We start from the raw sequence: 18,687 nt of genomic DNA on the forward strand, positions 1-18,687 counted from the left end.
ATGCTATAAGGTTTGGCATGAAGCTTGGATGTTGATGATTGATGATTTTAACTGCCTATTGAATGTGCCATCATTTATTCTATCTTTACACTGATTTCGTCCATAAATGAATTTCTTTTTTCTTTTTAGCCTTTCTATTCTTCTGGAATACATCAATTTTCAAAGCTATAAAATCGTATTTGGGCTGTCTGAAGCAATTGCAAAAAGATAATACAACTCTTTATTATTCTTCACTTATTTTATTTTTGGGTATTTAAAATTACTAAAATCTCAACTAATTTTTTAAGCTAAAGTTATATACATATTATGATATATTTATAATTGAACTAAAATATTTATTATTAAAAAACTTATCTATATCTATATATAATATAAAATCTATTCCTTTTAGAAGCATTAGAAGAAAATTGGTATTTTAAAATTTTCAAGATTAGAATAAGTGTTTCTTAAAGTTACTGATTTTTAAATAATTTTATTGATAATAAGGTTGATTTTTAAAAGCTCAAAATTTCAAGGCTTTTGACTTCGGGAGAAAAGAGATATGAACCATTCGTCTTTATTGAAACATTTCTTAAATCTAGACCGAACTTCGGAGCTTATAAGTACCCATTCCGCAATAAGACCAGAAACCTTGCCCTTAGGATTTCCAAAAGGAAAGTTCTGTTCCTTCTGGGAATTGAAAGGGCCAACAAGTGTCTACTTATGACGGAATTTTTGTTGATCCTTCCGAAATTGAAGTTCATTTATTCTAAACTTCAGACGGTTCTTCTCCACATGTAGAATAGAACTATGATTCTGGAGTTCAGAGTGGGCAGCTAGTAAGCCCGCCCTTTCCTGATCGCGTATACAATCCTGCTCTCGCGATCTTTCGATTTGATCCTCTGTTTCAGCAAGAATGCCCTTCACCCGCGCCATCTCCTTCGTGAGGAGTCACGTTTTAGATATTCATCTTTTTTTTATCAAAAGTGATACTTAAATCATGATTTTGTGACACAAAATGGTCCAATCGTCACTCATGTTTTAAAAAATTTCTCTTAATCAATAAAATTGTGACATATGGCATTTTTAACTAAATAAAAAATTAATTTAATATTAAATAAAACTTATTAAGCCAATCGAGTCTAATTATGTTATTGAGCATCTATATTATTTATTAAGTGTCTTACTGAGTTGGTGTTTTACAAAAATAATATTTCCTAATTAAAATAAGTTATACTATTCAAAAGTATTTTAATCTTTTTATTTTAACAAAAACAATAAAAATATATATTGTGAGATTTGAACCCACACCAATTAGATTAAAAATACATTTTATTTACCACTCAACTAAAACTTCATTTTAATATTTTTGTACATTTTTTTATTATGCATACTTTATTATCTCCCTCAATTATATATCTATATTATTTATTAAGTGTTTTAGTATGTTGCTGTCACCCTCAACTAGGTCATCAACTTAATTAAGAAAATTACAAAAATGATCTTCTGTATTTAAAATATGTTATACTATTTGAGGGTATTTTAGCCTTTTCATTTTAATAAAAATCAATAAAAATATGTATATGGTGGTATTCAAACATGTGCCAATTAGATTAGTAAAACTTTAAATTTACCACTCAACCAAAGTTTTATTTTATTGTTTTTATTATAATATGCACAATTTATTACCTTCATTTTGATGACGGCGCCATAATAAATAATTGTAGTGCATTTAGTCTTGTCAATCTGATGTATTTATTGTTTAAATTTCGTTTTACTCAAAATTTAATCTAATTTTTATTTTAGTATCATACATCTTTTATGTGTAATTATTATTAATTAGTTTCAAAACGTACGTTTCATTGTTTAAACACGCATATGTGTTCTAAATCAAGGGTTTCTACATACATATACGTGTGATAGGATTTTTAGTTTTCTTTGAAGTAATCATGATATTATTTTATTGGATTTTAAGAAATGCGGAAGTAAAGTGTTTGAATCATGGTTAAAACTTAAAAGGGTGGAAATCATGAAGAATAAAATGCCAAAAAAATAATTAAAATAATTGAAAAATATAATATTAAATGATATTTTATTTTATTTTTATTTAATTAAAATGTCACGTATGACACCATTATTGGCTAAATTTTTTTAAAACTAGAATACCATTTTGTTTAATGGAATCATAATTTAGATATCTTTTTAATTAAATAAAATTTTAAATACTTAAATAAGATTAAATACTATATTATGGGGACAATTTTTTACTTAAGCCTAAGCTTAAAAGTAAAAATAAATATCTATAATCATAATTAGATTATGCTCTGTTGATTATTTTTTATTTTTTTAATGGAAGTTAATACGGTAATATAATTTTTTAGGCTTAATGATTTGCATATAGCTTTCAAATTTTATATAAAAAAATTTGTTTTATCCATTCAATTAAGGGTAAACTATTAAAATAGTCACTTTTGTTTGCCTCAGGTTACATTTTAATCACTTATATTTGAAATGTTACATTTTAGTCACTTACATTATTGTGTTGTACTATTTTAGTTACTGAACCGTTAATTATCATTAACGGTGTAACAATAAGCTGACGTGACACGTTAATTCATCATTTCAAATGAAAATTTTAAGTTATTATACAATTGGTCCCTATATTTTTTCGTTTTGAGCAATTTAATTATTTTCTTTTATGTTCTTTTAACTTTCATTTTTTGTTCTTTTTTTTTTCCTTTCTCTTTTGCTTCTCCCTCTGTTTTCCTCCCTTCGCCATTTTTTTAACGTAGTTTTCTATGTTTTCCATTTGTTAAAACATCCATTCTAAGGGTTTTCGTAGCCTTGCTAATGGTGAAGAGGTCAAGTACGTTGTCAAGTCTTCTGAAGGTCGGCCCAGGGCTGTTGAGGTTACTGGTCCCAATGGCAACCCTGTTCGTGGCCCCTCCATATCCAAACGCAATGGTGGTGGTGGTGCGGTTATAATGATGTATCCGATGGTTATGGTGGAGGGGGAAGGAGAGGCAGTTATGGTGGAGGTGGTGGTGGTGGCGGTGGTGGCGGTAGATGTGATAAGTGTGGTGAGATGGGCCATTTAGCACAGGACTGTGGGCAAGGTGGAAACAGTGGTGGAGGCAGATATGGCGACGGCGGCAGCGGTGCTTGTTACAACTATTGAGGCTCTGGGCATTTCGTTAGGGAATGCCCCAACAGTGGTCGCTATTTTTGATAAGGGGTTTAAATGTGTCATCCACATTTCTCCGATCCATCCTTTTTTCCTTTTACGCTACTATTTTTGTCGATTTCGTTATTGCCGTATGGTTTGCTTTTTAAGTTTTCGTTTTCCAGTTTATGCAGAACAATTTCTCTTAGTCATTTTTTTTTATTTTGAAGTTAGCAAATGGTTGTAATGGGTACTTTCGTAGTAGTCTTACAGTGAGGGTGGACATTAGTATCGATGGAAAAACAACAATGAAGAAGAAAATAATGTTAGAACTCACTATCATCAAGTGTTTATATAGATATCATATAAATAAAAAAAGAAAAAATTAAAATTTTCAAAAAATAAAAGTATAGGGACTAGTTTTAACAAATGAACAATATAGAAAAACTATGGAGAATGAAGGAAAATAGAAGAAGAAGAAGCAGAAGAGAATGAAAAAAAAAAGGAAAGTTGAAAGAACATAAAAGAAAAAAAAATTACTCAAAACAAAAAAATATAGAGACTAATTATATAATTTAATCTAAAATTTTCATTTGAAATAATGATTTAACATGCCACATCAGCTTACCGTAACACCGTTAACGACAATTGACGACTCAGTGACTAAAATGTTACAACACGATAACATAAATGACTAAAATATAATCTAAAACAAAGAAAAATAACTATTTTGAAATTTACCCTTCAATTAATACAAAAGTTAAAAAAAGTGTCCATACTCGTATACTAAGAGTGAGTTTAGATGGGCAATTGGGTGTGGTGCGGTGCATTTAGCTTATTTTTTATCCCATACTACAGTATCTAATCTCACCGCCGATCACTATTTTTACACTAACCGTAGATAAACGCATCAAATATCCAAACTCACCCTAAATAATAAATGAAGCGAAGATTATTAACTAAAAGGATAAACTTCGTCTCGTCCTACTCAGATAATAGCAGCAATGCACTTGGCAACTTCCTCCCACCAATTGAAATTCACCGCGTGTCCTTTCCAAAATTAAATAAAGTCCAGCACGCCACACATCCCAAGATACAAAAAAATACTAATGCTTGTTTTTCATCTTCATCTCCAGCTCCATCTCCATCTATTTCTTCTTAATTGTTTCTCTGTGTATAAATTTTTAGATTTTCAATTATAATCGGAAAAAAAAAACCAAAAAATCAAATAAAAATGCAGAGGATAATTGCTGCAAGTTCTTTTTGCAGCAAAATTTTGAGAAAAGAAAGACAGCGGGCTTTTTTCTCTTCAACTTCCTTACTCTTTGATGAAACTCAATTACAGGTTTTTTTTTTAATTTAAAAAAAAGAATGTAAATTTTTACGTTTGACATATTCTGGTTTTCATTAGATTTTCCCAGTTCCTTTGATTTCTTTTCCTTTTTTTTTTTGGTTAATGATGCCAGTTCAAAGAAAGTGTTAGGCAATTTGCAGAAGAAAATATAGCGCCTCATGCTTCCAAAATCGACCAATCTAATTCTTTCCCCAAGGTTCGAATTAAGTTAATCTTTTTATTTTTATTACTTTTTTTTTTGGTTTGATTCTCATTTTTTATTCATTTCTTTGAATTCTGTTTGCTTCTTCACTCATTCATTTATCCAGGAGGTTAATTTATGGAAGCTCATGGGGGATTTTAATCTTCATGGGATAACTGCCCCAGGTAAATATACCCATTTTCTCCCTTTTACTGTAAATGTGAAATACAAAAGGATTCCATACAAATTTTAGCCTAAAAGATCCTATTTGTTTTATAAGTACATCATCAATGAAGAAGACTTGATTTTTTCCTTGAACTTGTATTTTTTATTCTCTTGAAGAGGAATATGGAGGACTTGGTCTTGGTTACTTGTATCACTGCATAGCAATGGAAGAAATAAGCCGTGCTTCGGGGTCGGTTGGTCTTTCCTATGGTGCTCATTCTAATCTGTGCATCAATCAGTTGGTAAACCAAATTATTACCTTTGTTATTCTATTTTCAATCTGCATCTTCTAACAGGTTTTAAGGTGATATTTTTTATGGTTTCTTAGGTGAGGAATGGAAACCCTGCCCAGAAAGAGAAATACTTACCAAAGGTTTTATTTCGAATCCAATGCCCAACTTTCATTAATTTTGAATATATTGCCTTATTGGCATTGAAATGATATATATATAAAAAAAAAAAAAAACTCAGTTTTTTCTATGTGTGTGCTATAATCAACATAGCCTGGGATTTTTTTATATTGCTGTATTGTCAAGCTCAAGTTTTGTACATTTAGGATCTCTTCTTAATGCATTATCACTTGCTAGCTGTTAGTTGTTTTTCCCCTTAACAGCATTCTTACATTTAATAGAACATGACAATATCACCATCTCTTACTCTCCTGCTTCACGCTAATATTATGTGTACCATTGTTATCTTCTCTCTTTGTTGTGAGTAAGATCCTCTGCCTACTTATTTCATTCTTTCTTTTGGAGTCTATCTCCTTTACGATATATCCACTCTCTCTCTTTTTGTAGCTCATCAGTGGAGAGCATGTAGGAGCCCTTGCTATGAGTGAACCCAATGGTAACTTAGAAAAACATTTTGCTTAGCTTATATCTTAGATTTATTAACATTTCTTAGGCTGCACAAATTCTAATAATTTCATCTGCCTTTTTTTTTGCAATCCTACAGCTGGCTCTGATGTTGTTAGCATGAAGTGCAAAGCTGATCGGGTTGATGGGGGTTATCTTCTAAATGGGAACAAGATGTGGTGCACTAATGGTCCCGTTGCTCAAACATTGGTATTTCTATTAAGATTGATGCGCAAGAAAGTATAAAATTTACTGTCTATAAATAGCCTTAGCCTTATAAGTATACCAAACTGACCTGAATATCTACATGAAGCATACATTCTGGATGTATGGTCACTTCCTATTAGACTGAGTGGATTTTGATACTTAATAATCATTAATTTTGTTAGTTGCTAGACATGCTAGTGAATGATATGCATATGGTGGTAAGTTTTTCTTCTTCAGCAGTCCATTTATCTAGTGTTGTCAATTTAATACTCTATGCCATTTAGAGATGCCATACTTTGATAACTAAACCTTACATTCCTGTTGAATGTGAGATTCAGCTTTTTCCTGTGATCCAATTGGCAGGAGACTGTTGTTTGTATTTCTTCCAACCAATAAATATAGTTAGGTGTAAGCAACATTTCTTTCCATTATGATTAGGACAAGTTTTTATGGAATAATGCTTTTCCTTAAAATGTAGTTGAACTTGTATGTGGTTTCCAGTGTAGCAAGTGCTTTATGCTTATTTTAAGCTGCATGCAGTAGCATTCAGCAGATAAACTATTTGCTTGAATAGAAAACCGTTTTACACGGTCCTTAGGTGGTAAATTTTCCTTGCCAGAGTGTCTGGTTGTAAGAAGCCCTGCTTAAAATGGATAAAGTTATCCTCTTTTCTTCAATATACAACTTTTCTTCTGCTAAAATTTCTTGTTTTATACTTATTCATCAAATCTTTTAGGTTGTTTATGCAAAGACAGATGTCACAGCTGGCTCAAAAGGAATTACAGCATTTATTGTTGAGAAGGGAATACCTGGGTACGTGCATCATAGCTATCTACTGTGCATTTTGTTTATCTATAAAGGACATTGGGTGATAGTCCATAAATGAACTCATTTCTTTTGGTCTTGTATGGTAGAACATAAACAATTGTGACTATACTCCTTGGGTGCCTGAAATGACTGCAACTTATTATTATTTTTTCATAAAAATATTTATTGGATATAGACCGTAAAGACCTATGTCACCCTTTTCTAAATGGCTGATAGCTGGCTGGTATCAATGAGTTTTAAATACATAAAATTTCTGTCACACCCCCCCCCTTCTTTTAGATATACCTTTCCTTGAGTATCTTGTTTCAAGGTAAAATAAAATCCATATGTAAGACCACAATTTGATAACAAAATGAGATAATAGATTTATTCATTACTCTTTTGATTTTTTGTCACTATGCAGATATACCACTGCTCAGAAATTGGACAAACTTGGGATGCGAGGAAGTGATACGTATGTGTCTGTACAGCTGTAAATGAAGTCATATATTTTGAAGTCCATTTCTGCTCCTCTCTTTCATACTGATAATGGTGTGATGGTCTGAGCAGATGTGAGCTTGTCTTTGAGAATTGCTTCATTCCAGAAGAAAATGTTCTTGGCAAAGAAGGAAAAGGTCTTGCATCTCTGAAAGCTTTTCCCTCTTCTTCTAGGGCATAGGAACTATATATTGATCAATAGCAGATATTTTATGGTGGTAAAAGTATGCTGCCTAGTCAGATGACCTCATGGACTTCATATATGATTGAAGAAACCCTATTTTAGAAGTAAATAATATTTATCAAAAGAAACTGTAAGAGGAGTCTTAGTTTGTATTCTTTATTATGCCAGTACTATGTAAAGTTGGTGCTCAGGTTTGTGTTTCAGCTGTGAGTTAATATTATGTTTTCTTGTGTTATATTCTAATAGAGGGTTTTTGCTTGTTTCAGGAGTTTATGTATTGATGTCAGGACTAGATTTGGAGAGACTTGTTTTGTCCGCTGGGCCCATTGGTATAATGCAGGCATGTCTTGATGTTGTTCTTCCTTACATACGAGAGAGGTCACAGTTTGGCCGGCCTATCGGGGAATTTCAGTTTATTCAGGTTGGTAATAATTGTTAACAGAAGCTATCCTGATGATGTTCTGTGGATGCTTGTCTTAGAATTTTAGATTTACATTCTTGCTCACTGCAATTACAGGGGAAAGTTGCCGACATGTATACTTCTCTTCAATCATCAAGGTATAGTTTTGTGATAAAAATTTCAAGTCTTTCTAAATTTAATTTACATATGGCGGAAGTTGACAGCTTTCATTTTTCAGGTCCTATGCCTATTCTGTTGCAAGGGACTGCGACAATGGGAGAGTTGACCCTAAGGTTCCTTTTATTTTCCCTTTATCTTATTCCTGAAATTTTTTATGATATTTTTCTAAAAAAACAGTTGTATGTATTCTTGTATGAAACTTGATACATTTACCAACCTGGTCATTATCATCATCAGGTGCAAATATTTCAAGTTCCACATATATACTATTATTATCAGATTGTTTCTGAAGAAATGAAGTCCTTATTTATTTATTTTTGGTTGGGAAAAAAAGGGGTGCATGCCATGGTTTTCTTGGTCTTTCACAGATACTATTAATTCTTGATGATTTTATGTGGCCAATGTTATTCTCCATGCTCGCATGAACATGAACATATACCATTAACAGCTGCTCTAACTTCAGATGACATTCTCTATATATTGTGAGGATAACGGGTTTTGCCATTTATTTGATTCAGTTATTTGACTAGGCATGTAGATCAAGTGAACTTAAAATCAAATAAATGTGTGTTCTTGTATAGCAGTATGGCACGCCTCAACTCAGGCATGCAATAACTTTTGTGGATGCAAAATTTCAGGACTGTGCTGGAGTTATACTTTGTGCTGCTGAACGAGCCACTCAAGTTGCTTTGCAGGTGAAAGATTTACTTGTTTTTATTCACAATTTTCTTTGTATTACATTCATGAAAACAGTGCTGCAATTAATGAGTGAAGTCATGGTATTATAATCTGCAGACTTGTCATACAATTTATAGCATTAAGATGGTCAATCCAGGGTATCTACTAAAAGCTAACAATAGTGTCATGCTTAAAACGACAAAATAATAGCTATTCCCAAATGGTATATATATACATGTGAACTTTACAAAGATGGCAGAATACAGGATAGAAAAAAATAGGCTTGAACAGATTTTTCTTCTACTTCGGGTAGAGTGGTGGCAGATGAAAGGTAGTTAAAATCCAAGAGGGCTATACTCTGTCTGACTGATCTTTCTGCTAGCATCTTGCTGTCATGTTCCTGTTTGACTGCCAAACAGTCTTAGTGGGTCTTCAGCTCCGCATGCATTGAAGCTGATCACAGCTAAAAAGCTGTTAAAGAGTTTGATGATGTGTAAACTAATCAATTGGTATTTTGCTAATCCAGCGTAGGCCTTGTTGTTCTAAACAGTGTCAATCCATGTTTGAGTCATATTCATACATGGAAGATCACATGGTATATTCTGTAATTTGTGATCCAAATCATGTTATTGATTTGTATTCGGGTTTGCAGGCTATACAATGTTTAGGTGGTAACGGATATGTAAATGAGTACACAACCGGCCGTCTGCTTCGAGATGCGAAGCTGTATGAAATCGGAGCAGGAACAAGTGAGATAAGAAGAATGGTGATTGGTCGTGAGCTTTTTAAGGAGGAGTAAGAGAGTGAAAGCTGTTGTTAACAATACCAAAAATCTGCATGTTTGTACAATAAAATAACAGTTCATAGAAATAATCAAATCTCATTTCTCATAAACTCTGATTGCAACTCATTGATTGAGATCTTAAGTTTGGCAGGAATTTTATTTATATTCACAACACTCCTATTATGTCAGAATTAAAACCGGGTTTTGGACCAAGTCATTTGTAAATTCGAGCCGATTTCTTATGAATGATGTGGCATGTGGATGAACCGATAACCATTGAAATTTAGTTGTAAAAGCACTATAGCAGTCCTTGTACTATATTCTGGATTGCCCTTCATTGAAAAATAAATAAATTGACCCCTAATCGTTAGATGAATGAGGGACTTTATGAAGAAGCAAAATCCGGATTGCCCTTCAATAGTAAAACTCTAGGATTACAATTTTGTCCAATGTGTTGGCTAATTGATCTATCTTCACCCAATTTATCCTAATAGAGTTGATTATTCACTTGGGAACTAAAATTCCCTTAATTCTCTCCCGAGCAATTAAAGAACTAATCTAACCCAACTATTGAGCTATATTATTAAATCAATAATGTAGACCAAATTGATTAAGAACTACCCCTGTTATGGCTACCCAAAAGTAATCAGGTATATTCCTATTCTAATTACGAATCACACATTGGCTCATCTAATCAAGGCCAAGAGTTATTCATTCTAGACCTAAAACGAAAACTCCTCTTCCAATTTCTTTAGGTTTTGTCAAACTAATAGCTGACCAGACTATTATCAAAGAAAAATAAAAATGAATAAATAATCTAAACTCCATCAACAATAAAAAGAGATGGAAATAGATAAAATTCAATTAACTAAGCATGAAATCCATTGTAACTCTAGTAAAGAGATTTAGTTAATGGAGAATTTAGAAAATATCTTAAAATTAAAACAAAAACTAGACATAATAAAAGGAAACAAGAAGGAAAAAGCGATGAAAAACTTTGTCTTCTCATTGGAATCTACTGATTCTTGATGTGAAAGCTTGGACGGCTCCTCTTTTTTCTCCTCTCCTTTTTTTTTTTGTTTCTTTCTATAACTCCTAAAGATCATAATTTAAAAAAAACTCTCAAATACATGCGCTGATGAAGCATAAAGTTGTTTGTTTGCTTTCGCTGGGATGAAAACATTTTCTATTTAAACGAAAATCTAGTTATGTCAAGCCACTCTTTCTCATGTTTTGTCGAACCTACATTGGATAAGAACAAATTGAAAATTAGTCCTATTTAATACTATAAATATATAATTAACTTAAAACATCAATCAAATAAAATTCCTAAATTCCAAAAAAATTAAATTATAAAATAAATTAAAAATCCTAAAACCCTACTAAAATAACCAACAAATTACTCTAAAATATTAGAGTTATGAGGCTACAAGTGTTACCGCCGTAGTTACCACCATAGTATTAGTATCAACGCTTGTATTGTTTCATATCTTATTGTATTTTTCTATGTTTTTTTGGGTAGATTGCTTTATTATTATTATTATTAATTTCGATTGAAACATCAAATCCTACCAATGATGAGGCTATGTAGACAACCAACCATGTATTATTAACTTTATTTTTTTTAAAAATTAACATTCTTTTGCATTTCTAGTTTTTCTTAAATTTTCTTTTAATTTAGAAGAGCTTTTTCTTTTCTGGAATTATAATTTTTATATACATTTTTTAAATTTTTTTATACAACATTTAAAACTATTTATAGTCCCCTTGCAATAAATAAAAGAATTTTGAGTCAAATAAACTCAAGAGCTAATGCTCCAAAGATTGGTAAAGTACATTTACTAAAATTTATCGAGGGGTTTTAAGTTAAAAGTAAATGATGTTTAATACAAGTTTGCAAATAGATGATTTACATATGTTAGCCAATAAAAATTCCCCAAGCTTTGGGAACCCATGTTTGGAATGGGTTCTCAAGATTCAAAGCACCTATAAACTTGACATTAACGTGAGTCATTTCAACTGCCTTTGAAATGACACCATTCCTCAATATGCATGTATCAAACTTAGGTGCCTTTGCAAAACACCAAAACCTTCAATTGTCAAACATACCATTATAATAATAATAGCAGAAAGGCCACTTTTAGCTTCCAATTTGACAATTACTTGGTAGATAAAAGAAATCTTTAAGGATCCATTCAAACAACTTGTTGCACACATAGCAAACACAACATCAACAAAAAAACATGCAAGCAAGCAAACAAACAAACAAACATCAAATCTTCAAACCCTTATTACATTGGAGATGATGAATCTGGCTGCCCCACTGAGGATGACTTTGATACTTCCATTATCACTGCTGCTTGCTCCAAACAGCTTTGCGTGTCATCGCTCCCCGTTCCTATTGTCATCTTCTCCACTTCTTCTTGGGTGTATACGTGGATCTTCGACACCACCTCACAAAATTCACTGCAACCAAACATTAACATATTAGGAGAATGATAATAATCGCTATCGTGCAACAAATTGGATGACACTTACTGCCAAGGGTCATCTCCAACCACCATTACGTCGTTCTCGCTATCTGTGTACAATACCCGCCACCCTTTATCCGGATCACTTAATACGCCTTCCATTCCGAATAGATGTTCAAGTTCAATCATCAAGTCGTCATATCCGTACAGTCTCGAGAGATCAATAGCTCTTCCGACCAAGCTGCCTTGCTTGTGAACCTTCGGTCGGTTAAGTCAAAGTCAGTAGGAGAGGAATAGAAAGTAAGGTTAAATTCGAGTTCGACCCTAAGATAAACTTACCTTTGTACAACTCCTCTTACCAGAATTTTGTGAGTTTGGAGTAGGCGACTCCACATTCAAAGGAAACCCAAAGAGTTTACATCCAGCAACATTTCTTTTGAAGGAGTCATCCTGTTGGTTCCTCAAATTGTTTTCCGAAGCAGGACTTGGAATATTCTCCAATGGCTTATGCTCATTCTGTTGATTCGGTTTTCTGAACCCATCCACGATAACCCCTACCCCTGTCCTAATTGAGGAAGCATTAAACGGGACATTACCTCTTGGAAGTGGACATGCATAAGAGCTCATTGTCGGCTCTTGGACGGTTTTGAGAAATTCACTGTAAGGGAAATACATATTTCGAAGGCCTTCTGATGCTAGCGGATAGCAATTGGTTCTCAGTGTTTGATGCATGTTGAATGAATTGCAACCAAGATTGGTTTTCGCCCAAACACCGAGATTGAGATCAGCCTTTTGTGTCAGGGATCTCAATTGGCAAATTTCTTGACCTTGCAAGACCTTCGGAAACCTATTAGAATCCGCAAAGCCTGTGTATGTGGTGGAGCGAACTCTCATAAACTCGCTAATATTACTCTTTTCAATCCCTGTTGACGCAATACTTTGATGATGTGCAGGAGATTGCATCTCAAAATCTAGCGGGCGGCTTACAGTATCACGCCCATATAAGGGTGATACAAAACCTACATTTTCTTGACCTTGCAAGACCTTAGAGGATCTCAACGGTTCCTCAAAGTCCAAAAATCGACTCCCCCCTGAAAGAAAAACAACACAGAATGCATAAATTAACCGAGTATAAAAATGCAACAATATTACCAACCTAGCAGAGAGATTTGCACCCGCAATGAGGGTGTCGGGTGTGGCAGCCTGCGGACCTGTTCGTAGTTTCTTCAACCTCGGGGAAGATTGAATACTAAAGGGTGGGAGAGAAGCAGAAGGATCAATTTCCCAAGGTGAGACTCTCTCGTGGCGATCAATCATATTATCTTCATCCCACCTGACCTGTTAAATGTCATAACAAAAGTCTTTATACTAAAGAGTGTCTTCGAACAAGTATCATTTATTAGCTTTGAAATTATCTTCTATATATTAATACAATGAACACACACGAGAAAAAAAAATGTGCATATGTACGCATTTAAGTGAAGGCCTCGTCGTCCAATCATAGGAACATTACAATTTTCCAAAAATCAAACCCCAAACATGAGCCAAGTGACAGCTACAAACTCTTAGTACTAATTAGAATACCAGTTCAATTAAGGGATTTTCCTAGTTGTTTTCTCTCGTCAATTATTTTCCATTCTGAACAGTTTATCAGCGCTCATCAATTTTCGGATTTGTAAAGAACAGTTGATAAAGACCAGATATATTCACTTGTCTGAGTGTTTTGAAAAAGACTATACAAATAAAAGCTTAAGCACAAAAACTAACATTAGGAGCTCACCATTAAGCATCTCCACCTTGAATTGGGCCATTTGTAAGGATCCGAGTCCCCCATTCCCATCACTACACCACTAAACCTGCATGCAAGTAGCACTGTGAGTATATTATCAAAATAAAAACCATTAACAAGTAAAGGAGGAAAAATCAAAGGAAAAAAAAATTGATTTAAGTAATGACCCGCAATTTATCAAACAATACCTTCTCTCGGGCGAATCATCCATGTCAAATCTCATTTTGAATCTTGTTCCAATGCACACTGAATTTGCTATGCTTTTAAAATACTTCCGAAAGGGTATGACAAACTCTGCATGGCTGGCCCTGCATTATACAATTCAAATAGGTTTACCATTCCATTTCACATAAAATGTTTCACTCAAAGTGCGTTTAAAATAAGTTTAAGAGCTCATCAACATGAGAACCGAATCTCATTCCAAAATCAAACTTTCAGAATCACTCAATAGGCATTGAAATAGGCTTAGAAGGCATTCAAAATTCTTCCATTTTTTATTTAAATCACTTCCCATCTTATTCCTTTTTTGTTGCACAATACCAGTTGATTTCATGAGTAAGCTGAAAGAGACACTTACCTTGGACTGTAGAAGACATGAAACATGCTTTTCATGGATAATGCATTAGCCACCGGAGAAAGAACATTCAGATATGAATTCTGTTTAGCAATAACCGATTCAGGAAGACAATTCCTCGGTCGTACAGCTCTTCTAATTCCCAACCTGAGCTCTCCATCCTCACCCCTATAGTGTTGAAGAAAAGATAAATCAGCGAGAACTCCAAATAACTAGGCCGAGGGAACACAAGGCAGCATCGTAACCCTAAAAACTTCCACATATTTTCACATGTCAGTAGATATTTATGATTCTCAAGTTGCTAAAAGCATTTCAATTTATTAGAATGAGGATGATTGTGCGCTCCAGAAGGGAATAATAGAACGGAATAATTAATTACTGTCAGAAGTTCATGCCTCAGAAAGAGCACTGCATCACCAGCAACAAGATTCTTTTGACTAACAAAAATACTCCAGCCTGTAGTAAGGAGATGTCGCCTCGGTTGACCTAAAAATTAATAAACATTAAACTATATCAATGTTTCTTTCAGTTGAAAATACATTCTAAACACTATCATCCGAAATGTCGAAACTGCTATCTTAATTTACCCCTATATATATGTCGAAACCTCCACTCAACTCCGTGCAGGTCCTTGGCAACAAGTTCTTGAGACGGCCTCGTCTGTTTATAATCCTGAAATAAGGCAAACACCATTAGATAGGCAATAAGTTTCTAGGATCAATATGCAGCCAGGTAAATACTACATGAGGATTAAGAATATGAACTCGTACCAATGGAGGAAAACAGTCTTCTGCAGCTCTACGAGGAACGGAGAACCCTCCGTGAGTGCTGGTGTCCGATGCGGTTAGCGTCTTACAAAACATGTGAGGGGTTGATCTTTTAGGCGATCCATCATCTCCCTCATCCACACCTAGTTCATCCAGCTGCTTGCTCTCCAAATTAGGCCCTCTCAACTGCACAAAAATCCCAAATTTAAATCACCAAAACCATGGAATTTAGAGTGCCTCTTACAAGCAAGTGTATGCAGACATGAATGAAACTGCGCAAAAATCCCAAAGTACCACTGCCTCTTACATTTAATGTATGCAGAAAGGAATTGGTTCAAGCCACTGGAGGCATTGTAAAGCCTCCCTATAACAATAATACCGAAAAAATATCACAATTTTACATCGAATTGTTTATGCAAGTAAAAAACATTGAAATGTTCTAAAACCAATATAAGAACTATATATACCTCCGGCTGAGGAAGTAAAGTGAGCTGTGTATAGACCTCATCATTCTCCTTATTGGCCTAAAAAAGAAAAAAAAAGAAAGTTCAATTAAAGGAAAGTAACCAATTTAAAGAAAAGGTAAAGTTAAAAGCTTTAGAGGGCAGGCTAATGGTTAATGGAAAAAAACAATTCAGTGTTAAAAGGAAGAAAAATTGAGTGCTTACAAGAAGCTGGACATTCACCACTTTGCAAAAGATGTGAGGGGGAAGATCAAAGGTGGAGATTTCCAAAGGAGAGAAAGGAGAGGCAGAGGCCAGCTGCTCCAAGTGACCCTGAGGGAAGTAAACAACAAGATTTCCCTTTTTCGGGAGTGAAGTGAGAGGGCCAGCACAAGCATGCCAAAGCTCCAAGTAAATGGAAGAGGTACATGGAGGCGAAGCTAAGTTTGAAGAAGATGAAGAGCACACACAGTTCAGTTTGTCACAGTCCCCATTGCAAACCGCAGTCTTCTCCACCTCACTCAGTGCATGGTTCAGATCAATTTCCATGAACACCCCAAGTTTTTGTTAAAGCCAGAGAATTTTTCACCTCAGTGCAAGTACCCACATAACCAACTCACTCAACCAGACAAAAAAAAGAAAGAAAAGGAAAAGAGAGAGTAGAATGAGAGTAAATAAAGAAAAGGGTAACCCCCCCTCCCCCAGAAAGGTGAGGAAATAGAGTGAAAATAATGGGTTGAAAATGGAGATTAAGGGGAAGGGACAAAGGGGAGGAGAAGAAGAGAAAAGAGGGAGAAGGAAGACATGGGGAAGGGGTAAAAAGAGAGGAAAAGAAAGGTGGTCAAATAATAACAAGGAATTCGAAGTATGATTCCTCCCCCATTTGCAGGTACTGAGAAGAGGGAGCAGCAGACATGGACAAATGCAGGAGGAAAAACAAAAGGCAAAGAAAAGAAAAGCCAATGCTGTGTGGTGGCTTTTTGGCTTTTGGACTTAGAAGAGAAAGTGAAAGGAAACTGTGTTGGGTGGGGGCGACAATGGTATGACACTACACGCCCTCTCTTTCCTTCCATTCTTTTTATCTTTTGCTTTCTTTTTCCTCTTTTCTTCAATTTACTAATCCAGTTTCATCATCACATTCAACTTTTAATATTTTTCATTTTTATTTTTAATTAATAAACAACACAGTTTAAACAAGTCAGACCCAATCTTGATATCATTACCCATTTTCACCAACTTAACTATCCGTAAATTATGATTTTTAAATATAAAAAACAATACATATTACTAAATTTAGGTATAGTTGAGTATATTTTCACCCCAAGGGTGGCCTACCACCAACCAAGACAAAACAGAGGTTTTCAATTCCAATTCAATGCAGCAAAAACCAACTTTGTATTTTAATCAATTAACTTTTTTTTTTTTAAAGAAAATCTTCTTTGCCTTCTTTATTTTACTCTGAACAATCCATTAAAGTTGAACCTAATAATATCTATATATATAGATTCAATTGCAGTTAATACATATATATATGTAAATTTGCAATTGATATTAATTTCGATTTTTTATAATTTCTCTCAACTTTCTATATACAAATTTTTCAACATTTTAAAAATAAAATTTAGTTAATTAAGGCTGAACTCAATTAATATAAATATTGTTGTTAATGTAGCAGAACATGAATTTGAGTGTGTGAAACGTATTACCTTCCTATTTCTAAACTAGAAAAGGACTATAAATAGTTTCAATCCGAAAACCTTTTTGTTCTTTTATTCAAAAGTGTAAAATTTGATGATTTGATTCATTATTAAAAATTAATAAAACACTAAAAATATTTATAATTAATTTAATCAATATAAGATAATAAATTTGATTGATGTAAAACAAATCCAAATTTAATCAAACCCACCAACATGATGGTTGTGCTTTTAAAGATTGATAATATTTTTTAGGGTTAACCACTAAAATTATGCATAAACACTGGATTAATGTGCAATTGTATATATTTTTTTTGATTTTGTGTAATTTTATACATGAAATTTTGATTTGATCCAATTCTTGTGAATTATTAACACAATTATTGATATATTGCATACATAAATAATTATATTTATCTAATATAAAAATAAATTGATGTATTTATTTCTTTAAATGTGTATGATTAAATCAAAAGTAAAGTTTCAAGTGTACATTTGAGCCACAATTAGAGTTTCATGTGTATAATTGCACTAAATTAAAGTTCATGTATATAATTACACATTAAATCAAAGTTCATGTATAATTTTAAGATTTATCCCTTCTTTTTACAAGCGAAAGAAAGCAAATTTGTGTATTAAAATATTATAAGGACTTGCAAGACGGTTTTTTTTATTACACACGTGGGAAACATGTGTCTTATAATTTTGCAATTATACTTGCTATTAATAAAATCATTAATTGAGTTGATATCATGGGTTAATCGCATGCTAGTTTGATTAGGAAATTACTATGATATCCTTTTATTAAATGATGATGATGATGATGATGATTATCTTTTTGGTTTTTCATACTTCTATATAGTTTTTAAATAAATAACTAAAAATTAATATGTTTAAAGATTAAACTCGTGTTTAATAGAGTAATAAACAAATTATTTACCACTACATCAATAATAGTTCTTGAGTAAATTTAAAAAAAGGGATAAATCTCAAAACTTTACACGAACTTTAGTCTAATGTGCAATTCTATACATGTACTTTGATTTTGTGGAATTTTATACATGTAATTTTGATTTGATCAAATTCTCATAAATTATTAACACAATTATTGGTATACCATCATTTTTTGTTTATGTATTACATATAGGTATAATTATATTTATCCAATATAAAAATAAATTGATATATTTATTTCTTTAAATGTGCATGATTGAATCAAAATTAAAGTTTCATGTATACATTTAAACACAATCAAAGTTTCATGTGTATAATTGCACCAAATTAAAGTTCATGTATCAAATTACAGATTGAATCAAAGTTCATGTATAATTTTGAGATTCATTCCTTTAAAAAATAAAAATTTTTAATATAAAATGTTTTCTCTTACCAAATTTGTGTATTTATACTTTATGCTATTAGTAAAACCCCTGACTAAGTTGGTGTAATGAATTA

At 32.9% G+C, this 18,687-nt stretch overlaps 2 protein-coding genes and 1 pseudogene across 5 annotated transcripts; 2 read left to right on the forward strand and 1 right to left on the reverse strand.

The window, feature by feature from the left end:
* The first annotated feature begins 2,328 nt into the window (after positions 1-2,328).
* LOC121220765 (glycine-rich protein 2-like) lies at positions 2,329-3,208 on the forward strand (annotated as a pseudogene).
* A 967-nt stretch (positions 3,209-4,175) lies between these two features.
* LOC107891492 (isovaleryl-CoA dehydrogenase, mitochondrial) lies at positions 4,176-9,604 on the forward strand. Its single transcript, XM_016816318.2, has 15 exons — positions 4,176-4,487; positions 4,609-4,692; positions 4,805-4,862; positions 5,020-5,144; positions 5,231-5,275; positions 5,700-5,748; positions 5,857-5,966; positions 6,700-6,776; positions 7,195-7,245; positions 7,341-7,405; positions 7,719-7,873; positions 7,970-8,010; positions 8,091-8,145; positions 8,671-8,727; positions 9,363-9,604. Exons 1-15 carry the CDS (start codon positions 4,377-4,379, stop codon positions 9,507-9,509), a joined length of 1,230 nt encoding a protein of 409 aa, XP_016671807.1. The 5' UTR covers positions 4,176-4,376; the 3' UTR covers positions 9,510-9,604.
* A 2,057-nt stretch (positions 9,605-11,661) lies between these two features.
* Positions 11,662-16,795, reverse strand: LOC107891491 (auxin response factor 4). 4 transcript variants are annotated; one of them, XM_016816317.2, is made up of 12 exons: positions 15,764-16,795; positions 15,563-15,619; positions 15,099-15,281; positions 14,916-15,000; positions 14,724-14,814; positions 14,332-14,496; positions 13,943-14,062; positions 13,746-13,821; positions 13,177-13,303; positions 12,305-13,056; positions 12,033-12,223; positions 11,662-11,960 (listed from the first exon to the last, which is right to left on the reverse strand). In XM_016816317.2, the coding sequence occupies exons 1-12, from the start codon at positions 16,085-16,087 to the stop codon at positions 11,786-11,788; spliced, it is 2,346 nt and encodes a 781-aa protein (XP_016671806.2). In that variant the 5' UTR covers positions 16,088-16,795; the 3' UTR covers positions 11,662-11,785. The 4 variants fall into 4 exon arrangements, with proteins under 4 accessions (XP_016671806.2, XP_016671805.2, XP_040956534.1 ...); XM_016816316.2 differs by having other exon boundaries at positions 13,141-13,303; XM_041100600.1 differs by lacking the exons at positions 15,563-15,619; positions 15,764-16,795 and adding an exon at positions 15,403-15,421 and having other exon boundaries at positions 13,141-13,303.
* Positions 16,796-18,687: the final 1,892 nt, after the last annotated feature.

This window comes from Gossypium hirsutum, chromosome D09, assembly GCF_007990345.1.
Source record: "Gossypium hirsutum isolate 1008001.06 chromosome D09, Gossypium_hirsutum_v2.1, whole genome shotgun sequence".
NCBI lineage: Eukaryota > Viridiplantae > Streptophyta > Magnoliopsida > Malvales > Malvaceae > Gossypium > Gossypium hirsutum.